Below are 19,094 nucleotides of genomic sequence, written 5' to 3' on the forward strand. Positions count from 1 at the left end.
ATAGAGATGAACAGTAAAAGCAGTGACTTCATTACCAAATGAAAATGAAACCTGAACAGTCAGGTTAGCCATCGTTTGTAGCACTCAAATATTACCAGAAAAGGAACTTGCATAAATTGGCCAAAATGCAGCTTGAAAAGAAGTTGTGAATTTCATTAATCTTGAGGTTTATTTATTTCTAAAGGCAAAAGAAGGTGAACCTCATGCATTATGATTATTGCTATTATGTGTATAGTGCTTTTTCAATCAAACCATATTCAAATTCATTGTGTTATTGCTTCATCCAGAAACCTTGTGTTAAGTATAATCATCACCATTTTGCAAGGGAGAAAGCCAGAACTCCAGGGATTAAGTGACTCTCTCAGACATGTGGTGGGAGAATTGATGCTAGAAGCCCTCACCCCTGTAAGATTGCGAGTTTTCTACTCCTTTGGTGCATAATGATGACATTATGTCAAGTAAAGTCTGCCATGGAGTGTGAAGTACAAGTCATACAGCAAAAAACATGAACAGTTATGCCAAAATCAAAATAAGATATGTGTATCTTTAAAAGTGTGCACGGATTATTTTTAGCTTCTATTGGTTTCCATGTAAAACTACAACTGAAAATGTCTGTCTCCTCATCAAGATGTACAGCATTTTAATACAGTATTTTAAAAAGCATAGGCATACAGCAAGTGCTTAATAAATGCTTATTTCACAGGCTGACACACTTGTATTTTCCTAGAAATGTGGATGGTGCCGGTTTCCACCTGCACTGGTTACAAGGCAAAACGAGAGACCTGCTCCAGGCCTCCTTTTAGCTAGGCAATGCTAGATGTTCCATTTAACTTAACACTCCCTGTCAGTTACACGAACACTGTTCCATCATTTCCCTGTCTTCATCATTACTTCCTTCCACAGAGCAAGTAAAACAAAACCGTTCTCACTTCAAAATTGGAATTAAATGTTTTGGTAAGCAAAAACTGACTTCCAATACCCCCAAATCCCCACTAATTCCATGTTCATAGAGCAAGGAGTGCCAACTACCTACTTAATTCTAAATCAAGAACACACAAATAATATTTTGATTTATGGCTGTCAGAAGACACTTTCTATAAACCGGTGTCTGCTTAACTGAAACCATGTTTTACTTCTGATTTTTATTTCAATCATCATCCACTATGATGTTTGGAATTTTTCATAGAAATATTCATGTAAAGTTTATAATACCCCATTTAATCTTAAATTACTTTTTAAAGAATATTTAAGTCTTCTCTACACCCAAAGTGGGGCTTGAACTCATAGCCCCAGGATTAAGAGTCACATGCTTTACCAACTGAGTCAACCAAGCATTGCTGTTTGTCTGACTACTTTTCCAACCTTAAATAAAAAAAATATTTTCCACTGGTGTCCTTCACACTCCCACTGATTTCACTCTTCTGCGAATATGATTATTCTTTAGCAAAAATACAGTCTACTAAGTACATTAAATCAAACATATAATGGCCTTGCCACAAAAATAAAATACACCTTCAAAGATCAAACAAACTTCTTTTTCATTCCCCTATTTCTAATCCCTGCCCTCTGAAACAATGCTGTGTGGATGAGACTGGAACTGCTTTTCATTTTCCCTATTTCTCCTTTCTCACCAGGGCATGAGCCTCTCCATATTTATAACCTGCTTTCATGAATGTCAAAATAGGTAATCACAAACTCATTAATATAGCCTTCTTCAGCGGGCACAGAATAAGGTATGCAGAATTTTGAATTCATAATGAAACCGTGTTCACATGCCATTAATACAATAATCCAAGAACAGGTGCCATCAGGATCATGAACACACAAACTAAGCGTACAGGAAGCCTGTCTAAATAAACTTGGGAGGCCACATTTGCACAAAGGTCATAGTATCCCTCTACTTATGGAGTTGTCACTCATCAAAGACAGATATGGACTTATTTCTAAGCAACTTCCCTAGATAATTTGCAATCTGTGGTTTACAGAGAAAGTTGCGTTGGCCTGTGCCTTATTCTATCACCAAACGCATGACCAAACGATCCCACTTACCAGATACCTCTCAGAGGACACACTGACTAAGATGAGGTCATCTCCAACTCGAACCTTTTCTCCTTCCGACCGCTGCTTAGAGGCAGGGTGAATAGTCCACCAGCAAGCCTCACCTGCAGGATGAGCATAAAGAGATACCTCTTACTTTAAAATCAATTCTTTGCCAGTGCCCCCAAAATAAAAAAGAGCGATAAAATAAGGCTTACAAATCAGCCTCTTGAAAATAAATAAAATGGTCTGTCCGACACAGCTTCCAGAAGTTTGAGATTTACTGCAAGTTCATCTCACAGACCATGAAAATCAAAAGGCTTAGGCCAAATTAGCTTAGGATAAAGACATATTGAAATGCAAAGATTCTTTTCATGGAATCCAGTTGTGGCATTTTGCAAAGTTTGGTGTCTCTCCCCTCTACTAAGAGTTGCTATAAGGATATTTATTTACCCCATAGGCCAAATTTACCAGTGATGCTCATCTTACTGCATTCTTTATATAATCACATGCTCACTGCTCTCTGTACTAACATCTAGTTTTCTGGCACATGATTTTCAAAAGGACTTGGAGTGTTGTAATGCGAAAATTGTGTTACAGCTATCTTAAAACTCTGTACTCTTGTGGGATATGGATTAAAAATAGATACAAAGGGTTGTCACTGAAATTGTACTCTTCTGTGCCTTGTTTTATTCTTTAATATGTGGTAGTTTTCACTAATCTAAGGGTAAAATATAAGAGAATCCTACTATGTAAGGATACATTCTAAAAATATCTGGGTACACATTAAATCAAATCATATCTTCTAGAAAAAGTCAAGCATAAGCCTTATGAGCCACATATCAATTCGGTCTCCAGTCCCATTAGCTAAGATAAAAACTTAAGCAAACCATTCTTTAATCTATCTATAGTCCCTTTTAGAGTCTAAATGTAAGTTCTATTCAAAAATGAAAAGTTTTTCAGTGATATCTGTTATGTAATACTTATTCTGCCCCTGTGACCAGCTTTATTATTTTTCCCTAACACATAATGTTTTCTTCTTTACTAATTCCCCAATGTCAGAATTTAAGTTCCATAACCCTATGTTTCGTTCACTGGGGTTCCCTCATCTCCTACTAGCATACTGTAGGCACTAAAATAAAAATTCATTTTGCATAACTGTGTAAATTAATTACCCAATAACATTTCTTAAGCATTCTTACAACCAGTATGTATGTCCTGAGATGCTTTTTCTTTTTTTTTTAAGATTTTGTTTATTTATTCATGAGAGACAGAGAGAGAGGCAGAGAGACACAGGCAGAGGGAGAAGCAGGCAGAGGGAGAAGCAGGCTCCATGCAGGGAGCCTGACATGGGACTCGATCCCAGGTCTCTAGGATCACGCCCTGGGCTGAAGACAGTGCTAAACCACTGAGCCATTCGGGCTGCCCCTGAGATGCTTTTCTTAAATGAACCACAGTCTTATTTGAATGTCATCTTACAGGATCTGTTATTCATTCAATTCACATTTTCAGAGTTGCAGGGAATTTTCATTCATTCACTCAAACATTTACAAAGTCCCCACTATTGGTTAATCATTTCTTTAGTAGCTGGGGGGATACATCAATCAACAAGGAAGAAAAGCCATCTGCCTTTTTTAATATGATCAAGGTAGGCACATAACAAAAAATACAGTAATTCAGCAATTCAGAAAAAGTAAAAAGTAGCATAATAGGGTTGGACATGGGGGAGGGACTGCCTTGTTTTGTTGTTTTGATTGTTACATAATCGTCTCAATATATGAAAACAAATTACAGATCCTGCATGTCCTTTACTCCTTTTGAGAGAGAAAACTGAAGACTTTTTCACACAACTGATGCTGAAGTAAATTGAAAGAGAAAAATTTTAAAAATGAGTAAAAATACAGAGGAATGACTGAGCTGCTATAAAATGAAATAAAAATCCAAACAGTATTTATCTTGCAGTGCCTGGGTGCCTCAGTTGGTTAAATGACCAACTCTTGGTTTCAGCTCAGGTCAGGATCTCAGGGTAAGCATGGGGCTCCATGCTCAGCAGGTAATCTGCTTCTCCCTCTCCCTCTGCCAGCACCTCTAAAATAAATAAATAAAATTAAATTAAAAAAAAAAACAACAAAACCAGTATTTACCTTTTTGGTGCCTAGGATTCTGGAATTTGTCATGCATGGTGATATGTTGGTCTATTAACAGTTAATTAGGTTAGTAAGTGTTACTTTATTCTTAGCCATTTTTTGTCTGTGAAAAATTTAGAGTATGGGAAATTAGGAAGGAGGAAGGAAGGGGGTAGGTGTGATAGCTTGATCCCACCCGTGAAAGGAACTGCTGAGTAAGATGTGGTCTATTTCCCTCCTTTTTTTTTTTTCTACTTGGTTTTTTATTTATTTTTAATTCCAAAAGTCATGCATGCTCATTGTAAAAGATTAAATAAATCACACTGGAGGTATATAAAGTGTAAAGTCCTCATAGCACTGAGAACAGAAACATAAATAGAGCCTATGTCCTATTTCAATTCTCTGAAAAGATAAATGTGTTAATGTATACATTTTTTTTTGTTTCAAAATACAAAAATACACTAGTATTTGGAAATATAGGCCTTTGGACAGAGCAATGAAGCAGACTTTCATTTCCTCCCTTTTATGCTTGACTGCTGACATTGAGTATGATACATTTTTTTGACTTAAAATATTTTTAAGGTAAAAGATGAAGGAGATGTGCAGTAATATTTCATGAACTGATCCATGCACACTAATATGGTCAACAGCCAGTAATGTATGTAATAAGCATTGTTTTTCTATCCAAGTCCCTAAAAAGAATAAGGTTTGAGGTATACTTTGAACATAAAGCAATAGGAACAGTATACTTCCTCCTTCTACTAAAAACTTTCCTTTAAAGGTCATTCGGTTTTTCCCTGACTCCATCCATAAGAACATTTATCTAACGTATCTCTGTGTCCTATCACTTCTTCCAGTCCAAGCCCTGCCATGCCCTCACTAAATACAGCCTCACTGGTGACTACAGTGCTCACCTGTTGTGTCCTCTTGCAAGCCAACATCAAAGGCCAGTTTATCAGTTGAAGACCGGGAGGTGGAGAGGCAGCACAGATACTAAAAGATACAGAATCAGTAGTTGTCACTAAACATTTATAATCCTATGGGAGTCTAATTCTGACGCATAGTTTGGTATCAGTAAACCTCTATCGATCTTTTTCTTCATATCTGGATGCTTCTGTGCAGAACCCAGGTTTTTCATCGTCTGAGGTAGAACAACACTTATGCAGCAGTCATTAGGAGCAATGTTCTAAAGGAGATGAACTCTTTTTCCCTCTCCCTCATGAAAAGACTAAGGAAATGTGTTCTGTCAGGAAAAGAAGAAACATAACTGGGTATATGTTTGTATGTCTCTCACTTCATGGATATTCATGATCATAAGCAAAAGTACAACCTGATCTGACAGTTGGAAATCTCTCTTCCAAACAGAAATTTGAAAACTATTCACTCTCATCTCCTACTTTTGTTTTCATTTTTAAGTTTTTATTCTCTGAAATCCATCTGGAATTTATTTTGGTGCACAGCATGTCACCTCACTGCAGTGAGGTTTTATCGTGTGTGTGTGTGTGTGTGTGTGTGTGTGTGTGTTTATTGCAACACCATCATCGCCTTAAATCTCCCCTCCTCTTTCAGTTTCCCTAATTGTATTTTCTTGTACATAAAGTTTCAGATAATTTGTCAGTTCAACTCCCTTAACCTCCATCCCAAACTCCAAAATCTTGTTAGCTGGTATAAGAATGAGGACACAAGGATGAATGCAGTATGAGGTCAAGATACACTACAATCTATAGCAAACAAGTGTTCGATCCACAAGTACAGGAGCCCTGCAAAGAGTACTCAGAGACAATTCAGGCATTGAGCAAGCCTAGATCTCCCAGAGTCACTGGACCAATAATGTAAAGCCTAGAAAATTCTTATTGTGAAATTGGTCCATCCATCTCAGCAAGTGTCTATAAGTGTGAGGAGGAAGGAAATGAACTAATCAGGGGATAGATGTGCTGGCATATTAAGTGGAAGTCAGTGCTATGGGGATACAAAATCAAATTGACCTGGAGATTCCAATTTCTGTCTTTTGACTGCAAACCACTGGCTCTCAGAGTTATAGAAAAGATACATCAGAGGTCCTCAAACATTGTTCTTAGTCACTGTAGGAATATGAGTTTAACCTTGAGAAAGGCTGCCCATGGTGGTACCTGAGGTTTTCTGCCTTTATCCTGTTAAAGTTCTCTGTGATATTTGCAATAATATTACAATACTAGGCACTGTAACTATTAACATATATTTTTTCTTCCCATAATGTTCACAGCAACTATGAGGTAGGTAATATAATTATTCCACTAAATGTTCATTAAGTTCCATGAGGACAAGGACATGACCTTATTCACTACTATATCCAGTACCCTGAACAGTGCCTAGAACACAGTAAGTGCTAAATAATATTTATTGAATAGATGAATAAAATTTTAACATGCAATTATAGCCTTAAAGAAGTTCAACACAGTATCCAAGGCTGAACACCATATAGGAAAGTGAGCCTGAACCTAGATCTACTGACCAAGTCCAGGATCCTAACCTTGTTTTCTTAAAACAGACCCTCTTATTTATTATTTAATGCAGTTTTTATGTTTTGATTGGTATTAGAAATAGAAGTCTTTCCATGAATTTTGAATTCATGATTGCTGTATGCAAATAGGTTGTATTTATACATTTCTCTAGTATCCAGCTACTTTATTAGAGTACATTCCTTAATTTTATTTCATATCTTGCTGTGTCAGCCAAGATTTCTGGAACATCAGATAGGTATTTTCGGTTTTATTTATTTATTTGTTTGTTTGTTTGAATTAGTTTTGTCAAGAATCACTTTAGTGTGTGACAATTAAGATTGATGTTCATTACTGGTTTGACATTTATATTTTCTTTATCATGAGAAATGAATCATCACTGCTTAGTTTTTATTAGAAATAGATGTTGAATTTTATTAGATCCTTTTTCAGCACCTGTTAAGATGATCACAATTTTCTTATTTGATTCTATTTATATGATGAAGCACACTAATAAAAATGGTATTAAGTCATCATTAAAATCGTATCTATACTTTTCCCATACTTCTCTTCCTATTCTTTTGAATTCTTAACCAGAATTTTAAGTCAGATATTCACACTGGTATTTGTGATTAGGATTGACAATTTTTAATATGTTTTGGGTACTGATATTGCGGCTATGCTTAGTTACCTGTTCTTGTATGATTTAAATACTACCAGAATTATCTTCATCCTAAAAGGGATAATCAATTATATTATGCTTCCAAATGCTGGGCTATTTAAATAATGTGAAAAATGCTTATGCTACAATAATATGTTTTTAAAAATCAGGATATAAGTTTGGTTTTGTGGTAAGATCTCAATTATGTAAAAAAGAAATTCTCAAGAACAGAAAAGATTACAATTTTTAAAAAGTCCCCACTTTCATTAACATGATCTGTAATTTCCAAATTTTATAAAATGAATATGTATTGCTTTCATAACTTAATAAAGCTTTCAAAAGAATAGAATGACTATAAAAATATATAAAAGTGCAAATATATACCTAGATAGATAGATGGAAATGTATATGGATACCTATACCTATAAGGATAACCCATATTGGATACAGCTTTTTTATCTTATCAAATATTTTGTATTTGATTCTTACGCCTCCCTCCTCCTAAAATCAGTCTATTAAAAGTCACAAGTGATAGAACTGAGGACTTTACAGATCATCTAAGCTAACTCTCATTTTATAAATGAGAAAATTAAAGAGGACACAAAGATATTAAAGAACACATACAATTACAGAATTCATTAATACTATCACTAGAAATACTATTACTAACATTTCCTGATGATGTATATCTAAACAGACCCTATGAGAGATGATATCCAAATGCCTACTCACCATACCACTGTAGGAATGGCGTAGCAATATGGCATGTCCATACAGAAGTGTTCGATGACCACCACCTTGAGCAGTCTGTGTAGAAAACAGAAAGGATCAACAAGAAAAAAAAAAAAGAGTAAACTTAACTAAGTCAGTAAAATACTCTCTTGTTATCAAGGAAAAGTTTAGTGGGAAAGCATAACATACACCTAAGCAAAGTTCTATCATAAGAATATTTAAATTGGAGTGAGGCTATCAAGGAAATCTCTACTGTAGCTACAGTTGATCTAGTCCTCAAAGAATAAACTTGATTTTGGTAATTATCATAATTTATAATTATTTATTAGTTATTTATTGTCTGTATTTCCCATTATATTGTGACCTGCATTGGGTAGGGGCTATGGTACTTTATTCACCATCCTTTTCCAGGTTCTCAGCAAAAATGCATGGGACACAATAAGGACTAGAAAAATACCTGCTAAATGAATGAATCTTCTTAAAACACAAAACTGATCAAACCATCTACAGGTTTAAGACTTTTATCATGCCTTCCAATTGTTTTTAAAAGAGTTCACATTTTTTTTTATATGAAAGAGGCATGCTTCTCAAATTTTAGCATGCTTACAAATCACCAGGAGAACTCAGGATAGACAGTGATGATGTTAACTTGTGTATGTGGACTTTAAGAAGTGAAGAAAGTACATTAATATCTAATACTACTATACTCTTTTCACTCAGAAGATACCTCTCCCTATTGTTCCATACAATTTCTTAAAATATTTTCTTAAAATAAAAAATAATTTACATGTTATGCTCAAAAGACCACAGAATCGTTCTTAGAACAGGTATGGAAAGGTATTCAAATAAGAAAAACTGCTTTTAAAAAAAGGAGACTCACTTTTCTCATTTCCTGAGAGTAAAAGGGAAAATGTCTACTTTGCAAAAACATAGTCCTCCTCAGAACTTGTCTTATCTGGATCACTTTGATAGGAGCTTGGCTTTTCATATCATACGTGGGCTCCAAAGTCATAAAATACTGCCGTGCTTGAATAACACTCGACAGTCATACCAATCAAAACAACATTTTTAAGAAATGAAAGAAAAGGCCTCAGATTTAACCCAAAGTGGAAAGTACTCCTTTTAATCTAAGACTTTGCCTATATAGTTCACTTATATATAATACACATACACACACACACACAAAGACACAAATGTTCAAGTTGGTGAAGCTAATGCAGATAGTGTAGTGTCTGAATTTCAACTATAGATTTTATGCAATTAGACAATTATGCATTTTACACTGTAGATTGCCTCACCACTTAAATACAAATCTATGCCACAGATTTGGATTTAGTAGAACTCCCATCAAAGTAGGCAGATAACCCACACTAAGCTAACTTTGTTGCTTAAGAGAGCACTGTTAACACAAAGAGAATGCAACTTCTGTCTCAGGGTCTGCACTACTTGCCCTCTAACTTGTCATTTTAAAAGATACTATTCTGGGGCACCTGGGTGGCTCAGTGGTTGAGCATCTGCCTTTGGCTCAGGTTGTGGTCCTGGGGTCCTGGGATCCGGTCCCACAACAGGGTCCCTGCATGGAGCCTGCTTCTCCCTCTGCCTGTGTCTCTGCCTCTCTCTCTGTATCACGCATGAATAAATAAATAAGATCTTTAAAAAAATTAAAATAAAAGATACCACTCTACCTGACTCCAAATCAGAAAAAAAAAAAAAAAGTGTAATTTCCATTCTTGAGCAGAGTGGATAACCCGTTCCGTTCACAGTCAATAAACATTTGTCAAAAAAAATTACGCATGTGAGATGTATCCAAAAAGGTACCTTAGTTCTTTTCTGTGTTTTCTGATTTGGTCAGTCATATTAGTTTTTTTTGTTAAATTTGGCCTGGTCCTTGCTTTCATTTAAGTGAGCAAATATTTAGGGACTACACCACTGTTGTAGGGAACTTCTGGTACCTTTAAGGTCATTCTTTCAAGGTTCTACAACACTGTGCTTATGTGGACGGTGGAATCCCCTGGAGCAATTTCAATGAGTAAAAGATCATCACTGCTGGGTGATGAATTACTTCAGTACCCCAGAACAAAATGTCCGTTTTCACTTTAGTCCCCCAAACCTAAACCTATAAGCATTCAGATATATGACCATATTATGCTATCAGAATCCTGCTAGGACCAACTAGATAGAAGTCCATCAAGCTCATGGAGCAGGAAGCTCAAAGCTGGCCTGCCTCTCAAGATCACACATGGGAAAAGATAATCTTGGCATTTTGTGAAGTCAATATGCTACCTGTTGGTAGATACTCTACCCATATCTACACATGGGTAGAGTAAGTAGAGCTTTCAAATGTACCAACTGAAAAAAGAAGTGGAGTGTGTGTGGGGGGGTCTTTTTCCTTTCTGTGTATGTCATTTATCTGACAATTCTCTGTCCTCCCCATTGGCCTTCCCCATTCCCCCCATTTGTACAGTACAAGCAATAAAGACACTCATTGGAAAAAAAAAAGTGGGAAATGAAATTTTCTATAAGGCAAATAACCTTTCAATTTACACTAATGCCATCTATACTTCAACTAGTCCTGCTAATTCTCCAGTAAGTATTATAAGAGAGAAATACTCTGTCCTACTTGTTCAAAAAGTCAGAAGTCCACCATCTGAGAGGTACGGTACACCTGATGCCAAGGGTATTATGCATAATAAGCTTATGCAATGCTTTCTTCTGCATCGAGAATGAATGTTTTCTCTGAAAATCCTATTTACTCACTCAACAATTATATACTGGATCCCATGTAGGTTCCTTCAAATATTTGCAAACTAACAGCAAAGAAAATGAAGTTTAAGAATTAATTCTTTATATTTTCTTAATGCCTCCAACTATGTGATGGATTATCAGATCCTCTTCATAAAAGTATTGCCTGAAATGTACAGCCTTTGAAGTATATTTCCAGGTGTGACTTAGGCCCTACCTGTCCCTGAAAATACAGCTGTCAATCACCACAGCCTAGCCCTATCTCTGTGGTCGCTAAGCCTGTGGTACAAGTAGTGAGCAGGCCCCAAGCAGAACTGGAATCCAGAAGTCAACTTCTGCTAGACTACTGTCCTCTCCTGTAGATGATGGGGTCTACATGAAGGTGCTGCTGCCCTCTTAGGGAAAATAGCAACAACGAAAACATTAACAGCTATCATCTCCAAATTCTCTACATATTCCCGATGTTGGAGAGCTAGGCATCAGTTATGAAAAGGTAAAAATTGACTTTTTTTAACATATCAATTAAAAACATGTTTTCGGTTCTGTGTGTGGGTTTGGTCTCATTACTTCTGAAATGACTGACAAGCTTAATGATACACAACAGTGTAAAAAACAAGAGCTCGTGAGCTCTAGGTGGATAAAAGAGTCCTGAGTACATTCAAACAAAATCTAAGCACCATTGCTGTATGTATTCTAAATCAACCTCATCTCAAGTTTTACACAAATTATCTTAATTTAGTATTAATAGGCATTTCTACGCCTCTAGCTGGCCAGGATCTTGCCAAAGATGTCCAATTAGGGGATCCATTTTATAAGTAAAAGCTTTTATGTAAATGCTTCTACATTTACATTTATTTAGAACAATATGTAGTCAATGGGCATAATTTATTCATCTGTTCTCCTCTGTGGGAAGGGAGACAAATTGGATCACTGTAACTACATCTGAAGTATTACTGTCAAAAGCTTAAAATGTGAGCAGAAAAGCATAAAACATAAAACCATAATAGCAATGACTTAGATAAACTAAAGGAGTTTATAGGCACATAAAAATTACCAGCACTATGTTTCTGTTGTTTGGGTTGTCTTTTGTTGTTGTTTTTGGTATTTTGTTTTGTTTTGTTTTTGGCTCTGTGTTCTTTAAATCTGTGTTTGTGTTATATATTAGTTTATTAGCATGTCTCTAGTATGGCTGCTGTTTAAAACTCTAATTTACTAACCATATAATATCTAAATATTTTATGGTTTTTTGTTTTTCTAGTTTTTTTTTCTGTACAGAAGTGCTATGTTAACAAATGTAGGACATTACTCATAATTCCAGGTCCTTTTATGCAAATTTTTTTAATAAGTCAGACTACAGAACTTCTCTATAGTCCTTGACTGCTATGACATAACATGCCATTTAGAAGTAAAATAGTGAAATCTTAACAGTAATGTATTATTGCAGGTAATACTTAGCTACACTGCCAAAATTTAAAACAACAGGTAACAACAATAAGAAATTCACATTTGAGAACTCCTTTTATTGTGTTCAGCTATTAAAGCAGAGAAGCTTTCCAGTTTACCTTCAAATACTAATAGTAAAACTTGAGAAATGAGTTGTTCCAGGGAGAAAAATAGAAAAATATCTCCATGCCTAAGCTTTCATATCATCTGAAAAGGACCTAAAACTGCAAATCTGAACAGCACAAGATCAACCAGAGCCACACAGAATTACAGAGTCTGGTGTTCTGGTCAACCTATGGGTCCCCCAGTACCAGGAGATACTCCTAGTCCTGCCATCTTTATTACAGAGTCTGGTGTTCTGGTCAACCTATGGGTCCCCCAGTACCAGGAGATACTCCTAGTCCTGCCATCTTTAATAGCAAATCACATAACAGACTCACAGGATGACTATAATAACTAATGAGAAATCTGGCTTTGGTTCGCAAAATAAATGTGTCTGACAAAGTCAATTTAACATTGTCAAGACAGCCACTTGGCACTAGATGGTTTACTTCTGATAGGGTCTTAACCAAAAGTCTCCAAGTGGCGGGGGAGGGGGGGCAGATCTAACATCTATTGCAGTACGAACCAACCATTGTGCCCAAGAGCAGAAATGGGCTCCCACCACAAGCAAGCATCTGTCTGTTTCAAGGAGGTTAACATATACCTGTCCAGGTATGAAACCCACAGACAATCATGATCGAAAGGGGGATGCCTGGGTGGCTCAGCAGTTGAGCATCTGCCTTTGGCTCAGGTCATGATCCTAGGACCAAGTCCCACCACAGAGATCCTGCTTCTCCCTTTACCTATGTCTCTGCCTCTCTCTCTGTGTCTCTCTCATGAATAAATAAATAAAGTATTTAAAAAAAATAATGATTGAAAGGTTAAAGCTGAAGAAAATTCAGCATCTCTTCCCTTTTAAGAGGCTTAAATTACTATCATTTCAAGCATATACCCTCTACTCAAGTTCTAACCTTTCTAGATCTTGCAATGCAGGTAAGATAATAAGCCACTGGACTTCTGGCTTTGCGGTTAAAAGGAGTAAGAGCCTAATTAAATTATTTTAGGTATGCTACCTGGTTTAAATTGATTCTATATATCATCTTTTTGTTTGCATTGATTTTTATATGCACCAGACTCTCATGAAAGAGCTTGAAACAAGTTTCAGGTAACTTCCATTCACCCTTGTCCAAGTAGATATGGCATTAGATAAAGGATTGATATGATAAAATGGCAAGACAATAAAAGGAGTACAGTAAATACAGATTGGGCTAGAGAAATTGAATTTCTCAAACCCAATTTCATTAGTTATGCATTAATATTTGCAAGGAGGACATATTCAGGCTTTGCTGCTATTTATACCATTTTGCCAACTAAAATGCTTGTTTCAAGATGTTTAATTAAGTAGTTAATGTTCTCTCTCCCAGTGTTATACTTAGTATCTTCTACCAAAACTAATAGCTGCAGTTATTTGAAATTTTGGAAAATTTTTTGTGTCCTTTTGACAGATGGCTCCAAAGAAGTGCTCTGCTCTGTCATCCCATCCAAACTGTCAAATTCTTAATGTTCATGAATAAGTCTGGTTGTTGGGACCCTACAATGCTCCTAGTTCAGAGTTTTGGAAAATATGAATGACAGACTTAGCTAGGTAAGTCCACAGACTAATGGGAACACTTGGTTCCTTTCCTTACATGCCACCTTTCTAATCTGCATCCAGAATTTTAACAGGTCTCATAGTTTATACCTTTTTAATAATATTCCTTTGAATTTTTAAATTATAATAAGCCCTTACTAAGTGAATACAATAAATTTCTCTGAATACTGTTCCTTGACTCTTAGGATAAAAAACTAAATTTCATGAATGTCATACAAACAATATGATAGATACATAAAAATGAAACTAAAAAAATTTCTAGTTTATATATCAGAAGAATAACATTCTGCTCTTCCCTTCTTTGCATATTTTCTTCAATAACATGAACAAGTACTTTCCTCTTTGAGTTTGTCTCCTTTTAAAACCTTCCCATTTTTCTAATTTGGTTAGAAATGAAAAGGGGTTAAATCATTTTCACTTCTCCTAGAGTAGGTAATTCAATAACTTGGTGCCTCTTCTAATTTCCCAGAGTATCAATTTCCTACTATATTCATGCAATACAGCTTAAAAACAAAATAGTCAATATGATCCTCAGAGTGAAAAAAAAATCTTTTTTTTTTTTAAAGTAAGCTCCATATCCATCCTAGAGCCCAAGGTGGGACTTAAATCATGATCCTGAGATCAAGACCTGAACAGAGATTAAGAGCTGATTCCCTAAGTCACCTGCCAGAAATGGAAACTCTAAAGAAAAGCCATTGAAAAAATATATGTTTTAACAAAAGAAATTCTTTTCTTTTTTTAAGATTTTATTTATTTACTCATAGAGACACAGAGAGAGAGAGAGGCCAAGACACAGGCAGAGGGAGAAGCAGGCTCCACCCAGAGAGCCCAAAGTGGGACTCGATCCCGGGTCTCCAGGATCACGCCCTGGGCTGCAGGTGGTGCTAAACCTCTGCGCCACCAGGGCTGCCCTTAACAAGAGAAATTCTTAACATTGGCTAAATAAAACTTTACATATTACAATATGACCCAAGATGTCAAAAGCTGTTCAATAAGTTGTCAAATCTAAATGCATGGTTTATTTAAATTTAAAAGTTCCAAAGTTTAATTTTTAAAAACAAAAATGTGAAAAGTGCCATAAATTCAAAAATAAACAAATACATGTAACCAAACTTCAAATGCATAAAGTATTACATACTTAAACAGATGATTCAATGCCTTACCTTCATCATGAATTTCTGTGGGGGCATAAGAAAAAGAGAATAAACATTAAGTACACATTATTTCAATGACTTATTTTTAAATACCTCTTATTTATAAAGATTCCACTGTTCCAAATGGGGTCATGTGAACAATAAGCATAAAAAAATCACACTCACTGTGGTGTCACAAGGAAAATTAATATCATCTACATGCTAGAAAGAAAGCTGTAGCAAGCAAAACTCTCTTTAAAAATGTCTTTACATTAGTTTTTCCTATTTCTGTGAAAGCATGCTGCTCTACTTTAATGCATGATTCAATTTATAACATTGCTAAGCACCCAAAAACCCAAAAATCTCAAAAATTACACTTCAAAATGCTTTAAAGTTTTTTGATTTCATGTTTTTGCATAAAGATGCCGTAATATAAATAGCAACCCAAACAAAGTTTAGTAATAGTGGATTAGCAGCAGGTAAAGTGGATCGGAAACTAAAATGCTATGATAAGCTGCTCCTTTTTCATGCAAAATAACAAGAAGCAAGTCCTACATATTATATATTGTGAGATGTGAATTTCAGAGAAAAAAATCGCAATAACTTTTGTCCCTTAAAATTGCACAGCCTCTTCTCATGATTTACATATATTATAATCATTCTTTTTTGCTTCTACAAAGCATAATGTGTGCGTGGCATTTCTTCAATTTCCTTTAGACCCATATAGTTTGACTCCCTCTTCTTAGGATATGTACTCAAAGGTTTTAGAGCTAAGAAGGAAGAATGACATTATATTTCCAAACTTAGGGTTAAATTTAGTTGTCACAGTGTGTAAGCCCTATGGAGAAAAGATACACATATATACATTCATTTTAAAGAAAACAGCAAGGGGAAGTTTTCTAACAGATATTTCTAAGTATCACAGCAATTTTCCTGAAACATACATGCATAGTATTTTATATATTACTAAATGGCAACTCTATTGTGACTCAGGGCTTTCTTTTATTTTTAATATTATAATTTGTTTAAAGTTTTATTTATTTAAGTTATCTCTACACCCAACATGGGGCTCAAACTCACAAACCCAAGATCAAGAGTTTCATGCTCTTCTGACTGAACCAGTCAGGCACCCCTTTACTATTATAATTTTAAGGAAAGAATGTAAAGAACCATTTCATTCTTATCTTTAAAAATATAGGCTGTTTGCTTACATTTTTGTAAGTGATATCAATGGTAAATGACATCAGAAAACTCATTTTTCATGATGAAACTGACCAGTCACATCATATATGTGATCTCTGGTGATACAGCTACCACTACATGAGGAATTAGGAAAAACCATTTTTAAGCCTTAACTCAAAGAAAAACAAAAATCCAAACTTTTTTGCTACAGATATGGTTTATGACAGACACATTATTCATGAGATTTTTTTTTAATTGATCTAGGTTTTGGCCATTTTTTCCTTGAGAAATATTCTCAGCCTGATTTTTGTCAGTTATCTAAAGTTAAACTACTTCAAGACTGTAGTAAATACAAAAAAGAATGATCAGGGGAGTCTGAGGACTGCTATTCACAGTTTCTAAGTTGTTTAGCTGCAAGAAGGGTAAGACATAAGGGAAAGTAATCTGGATAGAGGATAAAAGAGAATGAATACTGAAAATATTGATAAAAGAAAATGAATACTGAAAATTAGCAAGGCCAAAATATTCATCTGCAGAATAGCAGATGTAATAGACATACATTATCAAAAGATAATCAAATGCATGATAGGTTATTTGTGGCATTACTAACATGAGCTTTTTGTACAAATCATCTCTTGGTCCATCTGGCTTAAGTGCTAGTGGTAAGAAAGTGGTAACACTGTGAGAAATTCAAAGTGGATCATTCAAGGGAAAAAAGAAAGCAAGATCCATTAGAACAAAAATGATAAATAAGTTATTTTAATCTCATTGTAAACTGTAGATATGATAAAAAGCAACAGAAAAAGAATAACAAAAATCCTTTAAAAATTGCTTATGTGATTAAAAAAAACTCATGCATAAAGATAATATTGAAGAGAATAGACTTGATGTAGGTTAGAGAGTATCACCTTATGCTTACAAGTTTACAATTATTTATTTCCCTCATGAGAAGATAATTAGATAAAACCTCAAATTGTATTAGATGATATACAGAAATGCAGGGCTATAAACACAATTAGACTCCAGGCACCAACATGTATTGACACTGCTTTCTGTCTTAAAAGAAACTGGTGGAGGATGAAACCCAAAGGGGGTAAATTTTAGTTCCTTTGGGTAAAACCGCAAGTGGCAGTACTTAAGTGTCCCAGGTTTAGTCCCAGAATTGGTAGGTCAGATGATGCTCCAAATGTGAGCAAGAATTGGGCATACCACATATTATGCAAAATGAACATGAACCAGCAAGGGAAATGGTGTTTAGGCTTAACTCCAACATAGATAGCCCTGGGGTCTAATGGATGGCAAACTGAAGCCCAGAATAGTCTCTGGCCTCTTAAGAGTATGTCATTTGATCTAGCACATGAGAAACACCTTGGGGATTTTGCTTGCAAATGATCATGAGTAGAAAAACAAATCAAACAGTAATATTCTACTCTGAAAATTGTAATCAAACACCGGACATCAAGAGAATGCATAATTGCATTCAATCTGTTGCTGGTGTAAGGACACAGTGATTCAGGTGACATAAAAACCTCCTCCACCATAATTACACCTTTCAGGTCAACCTTGAATTTTTTAAACTGTTATTTCAATTTTGTGAGATGACAGTTGATTTAAAAAATTAATACTTTGGTATATGGACCTGTTTTAGAAGTTTCAAAAGAACCTTTACTGAAATGTCTTCTCAAAAATTATATAGATACAGAATTAGCCCAAAACAAACATTTGGAGGCTTGTCACTAAGGAGAATCATCCAATGTGACAATCGGAGAGACAGGGGCAAAATTTTGACTCAGGAATCCTTTTATTTTAAAATGAAGTTTCTGGGACACCTGCATGGCTCAGTGGTTGAGCGTCTGCCTTCGGCTCAGGAGTGATCCTGGAGTCCTGGGATCAAGTCCCACATTGCACTTCCTGCAAGGAGCCTGCTTCTCTCTCTGCCTATGTCTCTGCCTCTATCTCTGTGTCTCTCGCGAATAAATAAATAAAATCTTTTAAAAAATTGAAGTTTCGTTTAACAGGGTGAAATGTCCTACCCTGCACACAAGCTATCCATCGAATTTCACCTCATGTGTCACCTTTTCTCTCCAGGTCTCAAGATGCTATGATTTCTCCATAATCTTCCAACTGGTAATAGCTCTAGTTTGGGAGTGAGGATTCAATTGGTAAACCTCATTATGTTGTCTTTCACCACCAAAGACTTGTTGTTATTGGTGGCTATTTTTTTTTACTTAAGTCTGACACGTAATTATTATATTAGTTTCAGGTGTATAACATATTAATTCAACAATCTATACATTACTCCACGTTGCCCACAATAAGTGTAGTTGCCATACATTACTACAGTATTACTGACTATATTCCCTAGGCTGTGATTTACTTTATTTTTTTTTAAGATTTATTTATTTATTTATTTATTCATGAGAGACAGAGAGAGAGAGAGAGAGAGAGAGAGAGGGAGAGATACAGGCAGAGGGAAAAGCAGGCTCCATGCAGGGAGCCCGATATGCGACTCGATCCCGGGACTCCAGGATCATGCCCTAGGCCAAAGGCAGGTGCTAAACCCATGAGCCACCCAGGGATCGCCCTGTGACTTAACTTTATAATTGGAAGTCTGTACCTCCTAATCCCCTTCACCTACTTTGCCCATCCCCTTGACCTCCCCTCTGGCCATGACTAGTTCTCTATGAGTCTGTTTCTGGAGAGTTTTTTGGTTCATTTGTTTTGTTTATTAGATTGCACATATAAGTGAAATGATACAGTATTTATCTCCCTTCTTCTGACTTACTTCACTTATCATAATACCCTCTAGGCCCATACAGGTTGGTGCTCTTTTAAGTTAATCATATTTCCAACATATTTCAGGGAACA

The 19,094-nt window shown here is 35.6% G+C and overlaps 1 protein-coding gene across 1 annotated transcript in view; it reads right to left on the reverse strand.

Annotated features, from left to right (window-relative positions):
- The window catches only part of RYR2 (ryanodine receptor 2), a 753,550-nt gene that overhangs the window by 419,186 nt on the left and 315,270 nt on the right, over positions 1–19,094 (reverse strand). The window contains exons 6-9 of the mRNA XM_072822940.1: positions 15,075–15,089; positions 8,034–8,108; positions 5,078–5,156; positions 2,050–2,162 (exon numbers count right to left, since the gene is read on the reverse strand). Of these exons, the coding sequence (XP_072679041.1) occupies positions 2,050–2,162; positions 5,078–5,156; positions 8,034–8,108; positions 15,075–15,089 (282 nt within the window). The remainder of the gene's footprint in view (positions 1–2,049; positions 2,163–5,077; positions 5,157–8,033; positions 8,109–15,074; positions 15,090–19,094) is intronic.

Source organism: Canis lupus, chromosome 4, assembly GCF_048164855.1.
Source record: "Canis lupus baileyi chromosome 4, mCanLup2.hap1, whole genome shotgun sequence".
NCBI lineage: Eukaryota > Metazoa > Chordata > Mammalia > Carnivora > Canidae > Canis > Canis lupus.